The sequence below is a fragment of the Asterias amurensis genome, chromosome 12 (assembly GCF_032118995.1).
Source record: "Asterias amurensis chromosome 12, ASM3211899v1".
Taxonomy (NCBI): Eukaryota; Metazoa; Echinodermata; class Asteroidea; order Forcipulatida; family Asteriidae; genus Asterias; species Asterias amurensis.
Window position 1 is genome coordinate 9,855,898 of NC_092659.1, and position 18,650 is coordinate 9,874,547.

Sequence of the window (18,650 nt, forward strand, 5' to 3'; positions counted from 1 at the left end):
AATCTTAAAAAATTTGCCTAACCATGTTCATTAAGGAAATGATTCTCCAAAGTGAGATTTTGGGTCCAAGAAATTTTGGGGGAATTTTTTCGTCTTGAAGCACGAGGAGATAGAACCAAGTTGGATAGAACCAGTATGTTTAGGTTTTAGCATGTTTGAATGGCATAGAAAAGCTCTCATTGCTAAGAAATATTACACAACACAAAACTAAGACTTGTTCAGTTCCGGGCAGCTGTGGGGTTTTGTAATACCAGAAGGGCTCTGGAAGACTCTTTACCTATCAAATCTGGCTTTAAAATATCAGAATGTTAACTTTCAAAGAACTATTGAAACTGAAAAAAACTAGACTTTGAACTTCAGCTCAATTTGTGTAGATAACTTGACATTAACCCACACCTGTGACGTCATGCTATTGTTCAATCGCTCCAAGATTTGCACGAATGGCGCGATAGGTACCACTTTCTCACAGGCTGTCCGAATAGTCAGGCCCATGAAGATTTTGAGTTTGTGTTCTGCAATAGCCAGTTGGATTTCTTGACAATTAAGACACCTTTATTGGATTCTGTGGAATATTGCAAAGTTTTTGTATACACTTGAAATAAAAGCTGTTTTTTTTAAACTGTCTTGAACAATTTTTAAGTAACCCACCCCCTCCCCATCCCCCGTGGTGCCCTCGTTGTCGCTGTGCATGGATAGCAACAGTTTGAATATTATTAAACGCAGTGTCTGGCTACAGCTATGTTGAAAACTGTGTGTAGACATGTAAGCAGCAGTGATGTGGCTACGGGTGATAGCCATTATCTGCAACATAAGGGTCTTTTTTCAAGGAATATGTTGCTTTTGATCATGGCGACAAAGCCCCATTCAAAACCACACAACAGAGAAACAGACACAAAAAACGGGGTTTAAACGGGGCTGTACCGCAATGTGCAATCGAGCAGAAAGAATATTCATACACCTGTAGTATGAGTATGTGCTCTTTGAGACCATAGACCATCATAGACTATGCCTAACCATGGAGGAAGAAAATTGCCTAACAAACACGCTCCGAAGAGGCGCTCTACATGACAGCCAATTCCATGCGAAATGTGATTGCCTGCTTGGTAAGGATATATATTTTAATAAAACTTGTTTATTTGCAGTCATTTTTCCTGTCCCGCTGTGTTAAAAATGACAACTTCTATCCATCACTCGTAAAACCAAACCATTTATTGGCAGCTATAGTATATTGCCAACAGCTGCACAGCATTTATTATGCACTCTAGCATCTCCATGGATAAGTCTAAACTTTGTTTGAAGCTTTTCAACCGAGAACTAAGAAGTTCCTTGGAAACTCTGGTAACGACCCCGAAGTGCAACTATAGCAACGCCACACTAAGCCATTTTGAGATGTCATATGGTGGACACAATCCTGTGAGGGACACCATAAGGTTTTCTTGGGTAATGTCGTATGCATACACACGAACCAAAAAGTACATCTCAAAAAGGCTATGGATGGGTTCATGGAGGAATGACACTGGATCGCTTGTTTGTTTTTCGTGCTTCGTATTATGTAAATATTACAATCTGGAGATATATTGTCGAGGCCCATCAGCAGACCGTGTAGTACACAGTGTTGGCCTAGTTTGACAAACTTACTCTTATCTTACACTCACCCGGAAGTAAATGTTACTCTTCTTGTGTATATTGTAGACAAAATCACTTGGCACACTGGGTACTTTTTGTATAACACAAAACAACCACCGTTTCAAGATATTAGTAGAAAGCTTACCTTAAAACAATACTAGCTGAGGTGCTGTAGTTTTTGAGAAATGAGTAAAATAATGTCACGAAAATACGTTTTACGTAAATGCTTAAATAATGTTTGTCTTGGAGACGAAACTTATTTTCGTTACCTGTTTTACTAATTTCTCAATAACTACAGCACCTCAGCAGGTAGTATTTTAATAGAGGCTTTCTTCCATCATTATTTTCAAATTGTCTGAGTTTATTGTAAATCTGTTGAAATTGTGTTTTGTGTCGAGAAAAGTACCCATACCCTTTTAAATTGGGTTTTGGCTAATTTGAATAACAAATAAGTAATTAATGACACAATTCATTTTCTATAGCAGTTTATAGGCAAGCTATTGATTACATTATAATGATGATGATGATAGTTGAAAACATTAACTATTTCTGTCTGAAATGTCATATTTGATGAGAAATAAATAATCTAATTTCGCGTTAGCATTTTTTTCGTTCATGAGCATTTTATTCATTTTAACTTTTGCCATCAATGCAATGCAAAATTTGTAATCGGTTTTTCACTATTCTCTCGTGACCTAGATTGCCGATCGATCTCAAAATTCTACAGGTTTGTCAGTTTTACATAAAGTGCTTACACTGCCAGCCACTGTTTTGTTAGCAAAAAATAAAACAATTTTGTAATATTGTATTCCTTTAAAACTAAACGCGAATTTTCCCCAAACTCCAAACTCCATCTCACCCGTTTCACTGCGACTCTTATCAGTTAGTATCAACACTTCACGTTGGAACCAACTCTATTATAGGTTGATTTTCACGGTTCAAAGTTGCTGGTGTTAAGTTAACAATGTTTGCAAATACTTCACAGTACGACAACATAAACTGAAATACTGTGGGAAAAAAAACCTGGAAAAAATCTTCGTTCGGTTGAACAAAAACGTTAGTTCGAACGAAAATAACGAACGTAGCCGGTATACACGCCATAAGAGGTTTAGAAACTAATCTGAACAACAGTAGCAACAAAACAAATTCTGACATTATAAAACAAAGGTAACTAAACCATCATCTATACACTGTTTAGGATATGATTTGAATACGTTGCTATGATTCAGTAAATGTGCCTTTCCAACGATTGTGTAGATTCTAATGGAATATTTTTGCATGTTTATTTTAATATACTCACTTTTTTAGGCAAAGGTAAAATATGTTTTAACCAATAAAATCTCCCCATACGAAACCCTTTTTTTTTTTGTTCGACAATCCAAACCGGAGAAAGTTCAGTATCAAGGGCAGTCCAAAGTTGCAGCAAAAGAAGGGCAAGGTCAAAAGTTGATTGACCCGAAACCTCAAAGTCATGGTCCCAGAACACTAATTTGGGTATACCGATGCGTTAAAAGCACATTTTCATCTGTCGAAGACCAGTCTTCTCAATTTGCACTAGGTGTAATTCATTATATGATGCATAAAATAACAAGCCTGTGAAAATTTGGACTCAATTGGTTGTCAAAGTTGCGAGAGAAAAATGGAAGAAAAAAAAAACACCTTGTCGCACAAGTTGTGTGTGCTTTCAAATGCCTTGAATTCGAGACCTCAGCTTTTATGATTATAATACCAATAGTGTCCAGTACCTTTAAAAAAGTGCTATGACTTGTTAAATAAATTGAATCTACTTTCCGCTCATTTCCCTTCAACAGATCGCATGTCCTATTTTTAGCGCTTCCGTAGGTTTGGTTTCTGGAATTTTCTCACAAACACAAATTCATACAACGTTTAGATAGATGCTACAATAGAAGAGCTTTGTTGCATGCACACAATAGTTGACATTATACGAAACCACTATTTGATATCACAATGGAAATATTGTATGAACTCTACCTGTAGCTTAAAGGCACTTCACACTAATGGTAATAACTCAAAAAAATTGTTAGCATAAAAACTTACTTGGTAACGATCAATGGAGAGCTGTTGATATAAAGAACTGCGAGAAACGGCGGCTACCTCTAAAGTAACGTAGTTTTGAGAAAGAAGTAATTTTTCACTAAAATATTTGAATTAGGATTCGAGACCTCAGCTAGGGAGGTCGCTCGCACCTTTGACGACCAATTGAGAATCACCGGTTTGTTATTTTATGCATATGTTGAGATACACCAAGTGAGAAGACTCGTCTTTTACATATACCAAAGGTGTCAAGTGCATGTAAATGTCATCTAATATCCGCATTCTTTGAGCTAGAACCATCGGGTATCATGTCGCGCAGCATGAGGCAGTGAAGAGTGCATGTGGCCTACACTGTCAATCTACGGCAGGTTATGAGGATGCATGGTGGACACTGCTGAAAGTGCACAGTCTATTGCATTGTTTTCAAGAACTCACAAAACAAATGTTGTATTTTCTACTAGTTGAACACAATTTCTAATCCAAGGAGAACCGTTACCACTTCCGTACCGCATGCAACAGGTAGAACCAACCTGTCGACACAACTGTCTCAACGCGGAGTATTCTGCCTGTTGATTTGATTGTCTGCCGGCAGCCATGATTATTACGACCTTTATCATCACTATCCTAATGACAAAAGGTGGGGACTGTAGTTGCAATTTACATCAAAGGAATGGTAAGTTCATAGTTTATTTGATTTTGACCATTATAAACTGGGACACTAGGATAATTATCTTGTTATAGCATAAAAACTTACTTGGTAACGAGCAATTTGAGAGCTGTTGATAGTACATGTATAAAACATTGTGAGAAATGGCTCCCTCTGAAGTAACGTATAGGTGTTGAGGAAAGAAGTAATTTCTCACGCATTTAATAAAAGACTTGAGGGTGAAAAGATTTGAGGGTGAGATCTTTTATTATTTTATTTCACAGGTTTGTCTTTGACAATTACCAAACGTGTCCAGTGCCTTTAATCTATTCACATCGCAGGTGTTCCAGACAGCAAATTAGAGTTGCCCGCGGGACGAGGGTGTCCATATCCAAACATTTAAGAGCATCTCTCAAACAAGTTGTTTTGTAGTTGTAGCCTTCATTATTTACTAATAACTAAACGTTCTTTGCATTTTGTTTTATTGCAACTTGTTTACATCAAAAACCCTGACGATTTGGATGATTTGATGCTTGACTCAATTCGAACAACACATGCATATATATGTAACTATAAAAAATCCTTTTCATTGTCGCCATTTTGCTAATCACCATCCAACAAACCTGTGAACGGTTATTACAATTAGTTGTTTCCATAAGTGAGATTAGGAAGAACCATGGAGATAGAAATAGGGAAGAACTGTATAATGTTTTGCCTGGGATAACGTGGAGGTCATCTTGCTCTATGTGAGAGTGTTTCAGACCGAGGTTCTCTGGAGTATTGGATTTATAGCCAATTTTTTTTATGCAAGTCGCCAGCGAAGAAGGCCTGAAGGCCATTTCAAGGTGTAGGCTATAATTGTGGTTTTTTTTCAGAGGCCGTTGCCACCTACTATTTGGGCTAACACATGGTTACCCCTTTTACAGTCCATACGGATGTAGGCTTGGGTATCATCAATCTGAAGCCTTGCCGGTAGAGCAGAAATCACTACCTCCCCACTGTACGTATAGCAAGTGCTACGACCGGGATTCGAACCCACACCCTGCTGATCAAACACCAGAGTTTGAATCCGGTGCTCTTAACCGCTCGGCCATGACACGCCACAATGACATGAGCTTTAAGTTTGATACAAAAGATTCCTTTGGGGAGATACATCTCTAACATTTTGTTTTGCTTATCAATTTTTTTTCTTCTCAAAATTGTTCTATCCAATAATATCATATTATATGATTTGTATAGCCACGGAAACTAAAGTGTTTAAAGACACTGTACACCTTTGGTAATTGTCAAAGACCAGTAATCTCACTTGGTGTATCCCATCATAAGCATAAAATAACAAGCCTGTGAAAATTTGGGCTCAATCGGTCATCGAAGTTGCGAGAAAATGATGAAAGAAAAATCACCCTTGTTGGACGAATTTGTGTGCTTTTAGATAGGAATAAAATACTTCTAGCCAGAAGTCTTTTTGTTATTTTAGTGAGAAAATACCTTTCTCAAAAAATACATCACTTCAGAGGGAGTCGTTTCCCACAATGTTTAATACTATCAACAGCTCGCCAATGCTCGTTACAAGTCAGCTTTTAAGTTAATATTGTTTCGAGTAATTACCGAACGTGTACCTTCCCTTTAAAGAAAGTGAACACTATTAGTAATTGTCAAAGACCAGTCTTCTCACTTGGTGTATCTAAACATAATGCATAAATGACAAACCTGTGAAAATTGTAGCTCAATTGGTCGTCGAAGTTGCGAGATATGAATGAAATGAAAAACAACCTTGTCACACGAAGTTGTGTGCTTTCAGATGCTTGATTTCGAGACCTTAAATTCTAAACTTGAGGTCTCGAAATCAAATTTGCAGAAATTTACTTCTTTCTTGAAAACTACGTCACTTCAGAGGGAGCCGTTTCTCACAATGTTTTATACCATCAACCTCTCCCCATTACTCGACACCAAGTAAGGTTTTATGCTAATAATTATTTTGAGTAATAACCAAACGTGTACCTGACTAGAATGCACACATGTGTGGTTACAACCCACTCGGTCCCAGGAAGTCGAATTTTGTTGTTAAAGGATAGGCCCTGTCCATCGCAACTATCTAAACTTTCAGTGATGATTGCAAATGATAAGAGTGAGTTCTGTGAATGAGTTTGAAACCCGTGCATAGAAAGAGTTTATCTTCATGCAAGAAGTGCCTGTCTGTCTTGTGTCCGATAAAGTCTCAGTGTTCGACAAGCCCTAGCCTTGTGTCAAAGGCCTTCGTGGCTTTAGACAGCTTCGTAGAGCCGCGGTCCCAAATCGACTAATTTCATATTCCGTCTCATCTTTCAAATGAATTCATTTGGTCAGTAAGGTGCGATACTATCGAACATGTATCCGTGTCAGCAAAGTGTCAATATTTTCCACGTTAAAAGTTGCCCCAAAAGTTACAAAAATAAAGGCATTATCTATAACGACTTTCATCGCAGGTAAAGATCTTGGGTTCACCGGGCCTCCCTACGGGAAGCAGCACGTTACACTACGCGGGTATAACACTATAAAATGCCCAGCAATCAACTTCTGTCGAGTGGAGTGGTTGAAAGATTCAAAGCCTTATCCATGGGATTGGACCCAACCTAATGGCATAACTCTAACCGAAGTTGGCCTGGAGGACGACGCTCAGGTTTTAAAGTTCAAGTCAGCGTATTACGACGCACGAGGAGTGTACACCTGCGTCATCTTCAATGATACCCACTCACTAAACCGTTCGACAAAGCTTCAAGTTGATCGTAAGCAAAAGATGGACATTTGCATTTGGAATAAATAACGATTTAGGTGATTTCAAATGAATCACGCCAAAATAACCTTAAGGGTCATGTCGCACGAGGCAATTTACAGGCAACCAATCAATTCACATTTGAATGTTCACAAATTATTCTTTGGGATCGTAAGATATTGTTTGAAAAATTACTCATTTGCAACCAAAGTGGTCCTGTAGTACTATAGCATGCACTGAATTGCTTGCAAATTGCTTGCAACATTTGCCTCTTGTGAAAAGGCCCGTCTTCATCTGGCATTGAGTTCACACAACTCATGAAAGCTGTCTCCTCAGTCATCTGTTTACTTCCAACCTGGGGCCATTTTCATAGAGCTGCTTAAGCAAAAAAATTGCTTTAGCACGGAAATAGCTCGCTTTTTTTACACATGTTACTGGCCGAAATTTCATGCCATATACATTGCTTGTGACTGGTATTTAGCTGTTGTTTACTTAGCATAACAATTGAGTGGAGTCTTGGCCGGTAATCTGATTTTACTAAGCAATGATTTTTTTAAGCAGCTCTATGAAATTGGGCCCTGTTGACAACAAAGCAGATTCAATAGATGGAAAATTGCATCGGGGATAAAGAATATTCATTTTTGTTTTGCCCATTTGCACCGATGGGTGTAGCATTGTACCCTATACTCAGTACTTTCCCACAATGTCGTGGGGTCAAATCCCACCTAAGTAACATGCCTGTGATTTTTTGTTCCCACAGAGCTCGGGAAAGTATACTGAGACAGTGTTCAAAGCATGATAACAAATTTGTCGTTATCCCCAATGCAAATTTCCATCCATTAAATCGTGTTTAGTTCAGGAGCCAAACCCCAAAATTTAGGTAAAGCGTGACATTGAGTCCAACTAAGATTCTTTTGCAGAAATATGTTCTTCAAGGTGTCTAGTATGCGATTCCAATGCATGCCCAGCTGGCAGGGTTGAGCATTTTTTGTATGCAAAAAATCACTTTTCCCATGTTTGTGTACAAACATATGGGAAAATGTACAATGTGTTTTATATGATAAGACAAAACTTTTCACATGTTTTCTCGACAAGGAATACTTTTAGGTGTGTACTAACCAGATGTTAGACGTATATATCCAGACACGTGGTTAATAATATTATGTATTTACTTTTACCTCACTTTGGTGAAATTACATACTCAATAGGTTTAGTTACTTTGTTTCTGATCTGACCGTTGGCCTGGTGCAACATTTTGCAACATTTCTATATATTTATAACAAACGCTCATCAGAATGTCCTCTGACCATGGCATCAATATCTCATCGGTGAGGAACAGTCACAGTTGAATGGTAATTTTGTCTAGAGTTGATGGCATTTGGTTGAGACTAAATTTGTTTATTGAGATAGTTGCATCACTGTTTAATTATAGTTAAATATGACACCACAAACTTTGTTTTAGGTACACACACCCCAAAAACTGCAAGTAATGGCTTGATACATTGACATGTATCTTGTTTTACTGAGAAGCAGGACGACTGGTATATTATGAAGTTCAATTACAACATGATTTTGTCCCCTTTAGAATTTTATTTTATTTTAAGGGTAAACCACTCATGTTGGACCACTTTTTTTTTAGTTTACTCATGTTATAAATACATAGAAATGTTGCGAAATGTTGCACCCAGGTCAAAGGTTAGATCAGAAACAAAGTAATCTATTGATAACATAATTTCACCAAAGTGAGGTAAAAGTAAATAAATAATATTATTAACCACTTGTCTGAATCAATATCTACGTGTAATATCTGGTATGTACACACCTAAAAGTTTTTCTTGTCGAGAAAACATGTGAAGAGTTCTGCCGTTATCATATAAAACACACTTTTATTCAAGTGAAACAACATGCTCATATCCTTCCTTAACATTAAAACAGGAAGTCATGTCAGTCAGTGTTGATGTAGACATATCATATAACCACAAGGTGACTTCCTTCATCATTTCCTATAGTTAACATCGCATTGTGAGGTCACGGAAGCGGAAGCCATGAACAACCAACTGCAATTTACTGCCAATATGTACAGGCGGATTCAAAAAGTTCAGTAAAGCATACGTTTACAAGCACTTTTTCCCGCTTATTAAAAAAGGAATGAAATATTGATCATTCCTAAGAGGAGTTATGTCTATTTTAGTATAAAGGTACTCACTTTGCAAGTTGCCACGGAAGGACTTTTGTTTATACTCTTTGCCAATTACTCCGAATCGGATGTTTATTCGTCAACCATTAACATTCCCATGGACAGAAACACGAGAACTTTCAGTAAAACAGGCATAACTTCTCTTATAAATTATTAATTTGTTTCATTATTTGTTTTTCATTATTTTTTTTTTAGATAAGCAGGAAAGAATGCTTGTTTAAAATGTGCTTCACAGGGGTTTTGAGTGTCAGTTGTTATGTTTTTTAATCATAAATCTCGGTCAACTTCATCTTTCATTCTTTTTCTAATAAGTAGGAGGAGGGAGTGCTTGTTAAATATATGCATTACTGAACTTTTGAATGTCATTTGTTTGTTTGTTTGTTTGTTTGTTTGTTTGTTTGCTTGCTTGCTTGCTTGCTTGCTTGCTTGCTTGCTTGCTTGCTTGCTTGCTTGCTTGCTTGCTTGCTTGCTTGCTTGCTTGCTTGCTTGCTTGCTTGCTTGCTTGCTTGCTTGCTTGCTTGCTTGCTTGCTTGCTTGCTTGCTTGTTTGTTTGTTTGTTTGTTTGTTTGTATGTTTGTTTCAACTTTTTTTTTACTCTGCCTGTATGGATAATAATACATCATTAGTTTCTTTGAGATTATAAGTTCTGTTTCATCAAGATCCTTTTTAAAATGTTAGTCAAACTGGCCACTGCATCTTGTCTAGCTAAGGGTTAATTCGCTCACAACTACCCTAAAAGTCGTCTATGTTTCAATGACAACTTTAGAAAGATTTAATAATGTGTTTGATAACAGCAAGCAATTGTTTTTCTTCTTTTTTGTAAAAACCTTGAATTGTAGGTCCATTTTGGTACAAAGAACCTGTCCTAATTGGAGACGCATCTTGCAGGAATCAAACAGCAAACATTGGGGAGAACATCACACTTAGTTGCTCGTTCTACGCTGGGGGAAACCCAGAGTTTGTGGATGTGTACTGGCTTAGGCCCAACGTTTCGTCCTCGGAAAACCAAACTCAATGGCTGTCCCTTTCCGCTTCCGATTGGGGACTTACAAAACATTTTTCTGAGCCGGGAGTTAGTTACATAAGGTTTGTGAACAGCACATTATTATCTCCATTGGTTTGTTATAGACCTTTACATGTTTGTTTTGTCTCGCATCAACTTAAGGCAATGGACACCTTTGGTAATTGTCAAAGACCAGTCTTTCTCACTTGGTGTATCTCAAAATATGCATGAAATAGCAAGAGAAGAATGGAAGAAAAAAACACCTTTTTCGCGCAAGTTGTATGCTTTCAGATGCTTGATTTCGAAACCTCAGCTGAAGTTTCGAATTCAATTCAACATTTTTAGTGAGAATAACTTCTTTCTCAAAAATTACGTCACTTCAGTGGGAGCCGTTTCTCGAATGTTTTATGCTATCAACAGCTCTCCAGTAAGTTTTTATGCTAACAATTATTTGGAGTAATTATCATTATAATACACCCCTTACCAATATTCGGCCTTTTCATTGGTTTAGAGCGTGTCACATGATATGTCTTAGTTTTACCAGACGACGGACGTGTGATAGTGCATCGGTTTGCCCTGTGACAGTGCATCGGTTTGCCGTGCGCTAGTCCGAAGACTATCACACGGCGTGCAGTACCCAGACGCCCGTTGCGTGTACGAGGATGATAAATTAATAGTCTGTAACCATAGCACTCGAAGCAGACAATATTTGTATAATAGTGTCCAGCGATATGTTAGCCTTTAATCAAGGCGCACGCGGCGGCGGCGGCACCCCAAGATGTCGCGCACGAAAAAAGACCAGCGCGAGCGGCGAAGCACTTGTCTTTTTTCGTGCGTGATCTGGAGTCGTGCTTGACATCTGGGGGTGCTGCGTGCGCCTTGACTTAAGACTAGTGATATGTATGCCAACATTCGGACTTTCGTACATAATGTATAACTTGTAAAAATAATCTTCTCAAAAAAGTACCAATGTTATATCACATTATGCTCGCCTACTATGAAAATAATAAGGTATTTCCGAATATTATAAGCACTATTCTGGCATGAAAGATGTATTTTAAATGAATTTCAGGAACATCAGTAGACCTTTAGCCAGTAAACCACCCACAGCCAGCAATCAACTTCGACTAGTCGGTATTACTGAGGAGGCGTACGGTCAGTACATTGTCCGGGCAAACAATAATGGCTTGCTTACTGAGGTGTTCCTGATTGTTTCGAGTCCACCAGGTAAATACTACCAGGCTTTATTTTTGGATTTACATAAAGAACAAATAACAATTCCGGAGGGCTTCTTGGCTAATGTTAATTAAGGAGGTATTATGGATTGTAAACATTCTAGTGTCTTAGAAACAAGAGAAATGCCTTTGTGGAATAATGTTAGCGTCACCAAGGACAACGTCACTTTTGGTAGTACCTTGCTTAAATCTTTTGGTATTAACAGGATAAAACATATTGTGAAACAGGGTAAACTGATCTCTTTTAAAGAAATTGCTGAAATGTGTGCATTACGTAATATTAATGCCGGTAGAATGCTAGGTCGCCTCAAGCATCATGTGGATTACAACCTAGTTGAAGAAAAAAGAGAAGGTCCAGCTACTCCTTTATGTAATTGGTTAGTCATCAAAGATTATAACGGAGAAGAGTCTGCTCCGATGTATTTAACTAAAGCCAAGACCAACTACGGCAACCTGATTAGGAAAAAAAGTGTCGTTCCTAGAGTTCAACCAATTTGGCAAAATATATTCAGTATTAGTAAAGATCTTGATTGGTCTGCGATATGGATCAGCGATTTTAAGAACTACTTAATGGATCCTGATGATAAACAATTCATGTACAAACTTAGACACAGAATTTTACCTACTAAAGATGTTTTGCTAAAAATTGGTATTGTTAGAGAAGAATATTGCCCGCTCTGTAATGTAGAAAGAGAAACTCATGAGCATATTTTCATTTACTGTTCTCACACATTGGATGCTTGGATTTTTGTAGAAAGATTGCTTAGCAAATATTCAGGTAACAAACATTTTTATTTAAACGACTCTAACAGAATTCTTGGATGTGCTCTAAAACCGGTTCAGGCCGTCGTTGTTGCTAAATTGCTTAGGCTGATCTGGAATATTCGATGCAAAAAGGTGTTTAATAGTTATTCAAGACCAGCAGAAATCGACATCATCTCACAGTTAAAGTTATCTTTGAAATATTTTCTTCGAATGGAAAAGAACAGGTTAAAACCAGAATCATTCGAAAATTGCTATACTAGGAACAATGCTTTGTGTTTCACCACTAAGGACGAAGTCAGTTTTAATTACTAATTGCCTGTTTTACCAAGGGCCAAGTTATTTCCTTTGTCCCATATGTATCATGTTTTTCTAATTTTTGTTTTTTGTTGTTGTCAGTATTGTTTTTTCCCGAACCACGTGATTCCCGAGTCACGCTAAATTGTAGATATTTGTATATATAATAGAGGTATTCATTTAACTATTTAATTATTTTGTTTTATTGTTAATATTATTGTTATTTTCTGAGCTTCTGTTACTTACTGTGCCTGTTATATATTAGGAGTATTTACTGGAGTGTCTTTTGATAGTGTGTTTATTTGATGTATGCCTTTGCTGATGAATGTTGAATAAACGGAGTAATATAACTCCACATCAAGAGAAAAAAAAAATAAATAAATAAATAAATAAATAAATAAATAAATAAATAAATAAATAAATAAATAAATAAATAAATAAATAAATAAATAAATAAATAAATAAATAAATAAATCGAAAGTTGAACATGAAAAAGCGTCAGGCACGAGCTTTTTCAATCCATCTGAAACCACACAATTCTATGCAAAAATTAGGGTATTTTTTCATTATTTCTTGCAACTTTGATGACAAACTGAGACCAAATTAACATGGTTGTTATGTCGTGCAAGTTGGGATACTTCATGTGAGGATACTTGTCTATGACAGTTACCAAAGTAGGCCTTTTATTGTCATGTATTTTTAATTCCGAGTTGCTGCATGTTCTAGTATCCGTCATATTTATCAGTGCTGAACTCATGGTTCCACATTGGATTGCATTTCGATTGCACAACCATTTAAAAATCTTTGAAACTGCAGCAATTTCAAACACTCGACACATATTTACGCCATTGAATAGTTTTGCTAGTGTTTAACAAATCAATGTCAATGAAGTTATATTAATAAACAAGAAATTGAATTGTTGTTTTGGCTGTTTTTTTATTATTCAGAAGATGAACATGACAAAGCTTGGCTAGCTCCCATTTTCATCTTTGCTTTTGTAACCGTTCTGTTTCTGCTTGTAAAAATGATGGCGGTAGATGCCAAGCTCTGGTATTCGGATAAGTATGGACTCGATGAACAGGATGGTGAGCTTTAATGTGTTTGGATTTATTGTACATCAAAAGCATTTAAACTTCATAATAATACTATAATAAATAATACTACTACTACTTGTAATGCGCACGTTTCCACCCTGCTGGGTGTTCAAGGCGCAGTAAAAACCAAAAACAAACAAAAAACAAAACAGACACAACATAAGTTTTGAGAAGAGATTTGAATGTTGTGGTACAAAGACAAGATCTAAGATTAAGTGGCAGAGAGTTCCAGATGTGCAAGATTTATTGCTGACATAAATTTTTAAACTTTGTATAGTTGAAAATATATCAAGTAAGCCTAGGCCCATTAATCCACAAGTGAAACTGACCGTGTGTTAATCCATTTGGGGTTGAACAAAGTAAAAATGCCCCGATCAGGATTTGAGCCTCCGACCTGCAGATGTTGTGCTGGTGCTGTACGAGCTGAACTATTTAGCCCTTTATTGGCTGTCCCCACTTTTCAAATAATTATATCTGTTCAGAGGTGCAACCAAGGTTGCCAAATCAAAGACACTTCCAATATATATAGGGCAAGCTATATTAGTTCAGTTGACAGAGCCAGCACGTTGGGGGTGGTCGGGGTTCAAATTTGGGCAACGTCAGTTTTATATTTTAAAAATGCACAAGTTGTTCACTGATGATATATTGTAAATGATCTTGTGATTTTACCTTTAAGATATGCTTACAGATTATGTTTGTATTCCTTTCATGGTTGCTGTACATATTTATGATAGCTTATACCCAAACCCCGCTATAACAGCAAATCAAAACAAAGTGTGTTACTTTACCTTCGCAGACGGGAAGCTTTACGACGCCTATATCTCTTACAGTTGGAATGAAGCTGACCGGGAATTTGTTCTCAATGTCCTCCTACCATACTTGGAGAAATTTGGGTACAATGTTTTTATTCCAGAGATACACACAATACCCTCAAACGGTACGTTTCTAAAATATTTATTTATTTTAACTCAATTTTGATACCAATAGGGATCGATACTGATAGCGGCCACTATGGTCTTTATATAATAAGGGTTAAGATGATATTTCACTACCTGCCTAATTTTGGCATGGGAGGTTAAACTATGTAAATCCCAACAGAGCAGCGCCTGCCATGGTCATAGTTCAACCCTTCCCGGCTCGCTCGGTGCTCGACCTGACGTAGGCCTACTCTTTGGCCATTTCCCATTCTTTGAAGCTCATCACGGCTTCAGCGTTCAGAAGCTCCTAAAGGCAATGGACACTATTAGTAAATACTCAAATATGATTGTTAGCATAAAAACTTACTTGGTAACGAGCAGTGGAGAGCTGTTGATAGTATAAAACATTGTGACAAACGGCTTCCTTTGAAGTTACATAGTTTTTGAGAAAGAAGTTATTTCTCACTAAAATATTTTAATTGAATTCGAGACCTCAGCTGAGGTCTCGACTTCAAGCATCTGCAGTGAAAGCAAAAAACTTGTGCGACAGGGTGTTTTTTCTTCTATTATTCTCCCGCAACTTCGATGACCAATTGAGCCCAAATTTTCACAGGTTTGTTATTTTATGCATATGTTGGGATACACCAAGTGAGAAAACTGGTCTTTGAGAATTACCAAAGGTGTCCAGTGCCTTTAAATACTCTGATTTCCACCTAGTCGCCCTTGGCAATGAATGTCCTTGGAATTTGGGTGACAGTTATTATATTTACATGTTAGTGTCAATTGTTCGAAAGCAAGGGATTGAATTTAACTCATGATTGAGTTTGATTCATGCCAATGATAAAAACTAGAACAGGCCAACTAAAATCGTTTTAAAAAGTACTTTTAATTGTATTTCTTGCAGTTTTCTTGGAGGAGCTGAGTAGAGCATTGACTTCAAGTCGTCGTTTTATTATGGTCATTACGCCAAGTTACACTTCCTCACAGTTCAGTCAGTACGAGGTGCACCATGCCACTGATGTCATGTCATCCAAGCTGGCTACGTGTATTATCCCCATCTTGATGGGTGTGTCTCTTTATAAAGATTCATCACCTCTTAGCTGCCCATCCTCACCTACATCAATCTCAACAGCATCATCGTCTTTATCACTTTCATGCTCGTCCTCCTCTTCCCAAGACTCCTCTTCATCCGACTGCTCATCCGAAATGCCATCTCCAAGTTATTTTTCGCCATCTTCAAAAAAAGTCAAGATGGATTTCAGATTGTGTCCTCTCCTCGGGCAGCTTCTGACTGTCGTAAAGCCAATAAAAACTTCCAGAAAGGTGGTTAACATACTGTGCAATTATAACAGGTTCCTTAAGAAACTGCGATTGCGTATGCCAAAACCCCCAGGTAGAAAACAAGATGCCTTAACGCCTCTTGAAATGGTAAACGTGCCACACAACAAACGTCTTGTGGATAATGAAGTGCTGCCTGAAGAGTACGTGGCAGATGATGGGTACATACATCAGGGTAATCCGAAGATGTATCCAATGGGACATAACATTAATGTCACTGCTGCGGATAGGCCTAGACCTATTCTTCATCCAGAATTGCAGAGAGGATTATCAGAAGTTGAAGAAAGACAACTTCACACAGTTATCGCCGATATCCATGCCACAAACAAAACTTCAAGAGAAACTGATACGGGAGAGAGGCACCAGACGAAACCACGTATCAACACTCACAGGCATCAAACATTGCAATGGAGCTCATCAATACAGTCCTATTCCATGTAACTAATTTACCACCCTACAAGACACAGCTCTCATTGGCCCAATTTCATAGAGTTGCTTAACGGTAAGCAATTTGTTTTGCTTCGTAGCAAAAAACCTTGCTTAAAGCCATTATACACTTTCGGAACAGAAACAAAAATAAAAGTTTACAAATTTACAAATAACTTACAGGGTTTACAGAAGGTAAAGGTAAAAGACTTCTTTTGCAGGGGCGTCAATCCGTCTTGAAAGGTGGGGGGGACATAACATTTACGGCGTGGGGTTCGGGCCCGCTTTAGGGCCCCGGGAAAATTTTGCATTCTAGATGGTCTGTGGTGCAATCTAAGGCCAATAAGAGGCATACAGAATGGAACAGAACATCTGTAAAATGTGAGCAGCAGAAGAACCTTTTGAGTTAACAGCATCTTCAAGTGCGGATTTATGAACCTTGTTGTAGGGGGGAAATCTGCGAGAGAGTGAGCACGCGAGTGTGAAACCTTTACGACATGGGTCCGGGCCCGCTTAAGGGCCCGGGAAAATTTTGCATTCTAGATGTTCTGTGGTGCAATCTAAGGCCAATAAGAGGCATACAGAATGGAACAGAACATCTGTAAAATGTGAGCAGCAGTAGAACCTTTTGAGTTAACAGCATCTTCAAGTGTGGATCTATGAACCTTGTTTTAGGGGAAAAATCTGTGAGAGAGTGAGCACACGAGTGTGAAACCTTTACAGCATGGGTACGGGCCCGCTTAAGGGCCCGGGAAAATTTTGCATTCTAGATGCTCTGTGGTGCAATCTTAGGCCAATAAGAGGCTTACAGAATGGAACAGAACATCTGTAAAATGTGAGCAGCAGTAGAATCTTTTTGGTTAACAGCATGTTCAGGTTATGATCTATGACACGAATTTTAGGGGACAAATCTGCCAAAGAGTGAGCACGCAAATGCGAAACCTTTACGGCATGGGTCCGGGCCCGCTTAAGTGCCTGGGAAAATTTTGTATTTTTAGATGCTCTGTGGTGCAATCTTTAGGCCATTTAGCGGCCAAATGGCAAACGAAACAGAACAATGGGAATATTGTGTTCCAGTGCTCCACAGTGCAAAACATGAGTTTCATGATAAAGGTGGTCAAAAGACACGGGGAACAGTTGATACTGTGTCCCCCACCCTTCGAAAATGGGGTGGGGGTTCACGTTCCTTCCACTCTTTCAGGGGGAAGTGCAAATCTGTCAACGATGGACCATGCGTGTGGGAAGCCTTTACGTCGTGAGGTGCGGGCCCGATTAAGGGCACGGGGAAATTTTACATTTTAGACGCTCTGTGATGCAATCTGGGGCCAGTTTTGAGGGGGGCCATTTGATATAGTGTCCCCCACCCTTCAAAAAATTGTGTCATCCTTTGCCCACAGGATTAATGCCCATATAGGGACACCGGGTTTCGTCTTACACAGGGCAAAACTTGGGCTTCATGATAAAGGTGGTCAAAAAGGTGGGGGGGGGGGACATTTGATATTGTGTCCCCCACCCTCCGAAAGGTGGGGGGGGGGGGACACATGTCCCCGTGTCCCACCCCTGATTGACGCCCATGTTCTCTTGAAATATTATTCCATGAAATGCTTTACTTTATGAGAAAACATTGAAACAATTATTAATTCTCGACAACGAGAATTACGGATTTATAGTAAACACATGTCATGACACGGCGAAACGTGCGGAAACAAGGGTGGGTTTTTCCCGTTATTTTCTCCCGACTCCGATGACCGATTGAGCCTAAATTTTCACAGGTTTGTTATTTTTATATATAAGTTGTGATACACAAAGTGTGGGCCTTTGGACAATACTGTTTACCGAAAGTGTAAAAAAAAGGAAAAAAAAAAAAAAAAGAAAAAAAAAAAAAAAAAAAAAAAAAAAAAAGAAAAAAAAAAAAAAAAAAAAAAAAAGAAAAAAAAAAAGAAAAAGAAAAAGGAGAGATCTATACGTGTTCCAAACGTCAAGACCACAACGGCTCTTTTCAGAGGCAACACTCCCTCGAAACAGATGTTTTACATGGTTGTACCTGCAAGTTTAGTATTTGTTATTCTAAGAGCTCGCATGGTTTTGGCCTAGTGAACTGGTTCATCTTACTTCGTTGGAGTTTGTTTTTATTGACGTATGACGTCACACGTATTTTGCTAAAATATACCTGCAAGTTTACTATTAAGTAATTATATAGTTATTCTTATAGCTCACATGCTTTGCCTAGTGAATTGGTTCATCTTACTTCGATTGGAGTTTGTATTATTGACGTATGACGTCACGCGTATTTTGCTAAAAT

At 38.1% G+C, this 18,650-nt stretch overlaps 1 protein-coding gene across 4 annotated transcripts; it reads left to right on the forward strand.

The window, feature by feature from the left end:
- Positions 1-686: 686 nt before the first annotated feature.
- Positions 687-18,178, forward strand: LOC139945440 (uncharacterized). Of its 4 annotated transcripts, none has more exons than XM_071942791.1 (8): positions 1,023-1,103; positions 4,201-4,354; positions 6,793-7,092; positions 10,116-10,362; positions 11,352-11,506; positions 13,521-13,658; positions 14,464-14,604; positions 15,489-18,178. In XM_071942791.1, exons 2-8 carry the CDS (start codon positions 4,276-4,278, stop codon positions 16,361-16,363), a joined length of 1,935 nt encoding a protein of 644 aa, XP_071798892.1. In that variant the 5' UTR covers positions 1,023-1,103; positions 4,201-4,275; the 3' UTR covers positions 16,364-18,178. The 4 variants fall into 4 exon arrangements, with proteins under 4 accessions (XP_071798890.1, XP_071798892.1, XP_071798893.1 ...); XM_071942792.1 differs by having other exon boundaries at positions 1,024-1,103; positions 4,205-4,354; XM_071942790.1 differs by having other exon boundaries at positions 1,025-1,103; positions 4,143-4,354.
- The last annotated feature ends 472 nt before the right edge of the window (positions 18,179-18,650 follow it).

Excerpts from the sequence above, each read along its gene's own strand:
- LOC139945440 (XM_071942789.1), top strand. The coding sequence starts at position 1,016 with ATGGAGGAAGAAAATTGCCTAACAAACACGCTCCGAAGAGGCGCTCTA. Across the intron at positions 13,659-14,463 it reads TGGACTCGATGAACAGGATG|ACGGGAAGCTTTACGACGCC; the intron begins GTGAGCTTTAAT and ends TTACCTTCGCAG. Across the intron at positions 14,605-15,488 it reads ACACACAATACCCTCAAACG|TTTTCTTGGAGGAGCTGAGT; the intron begins GTACGTTTCTAA and ends TATTTCTTGCAG.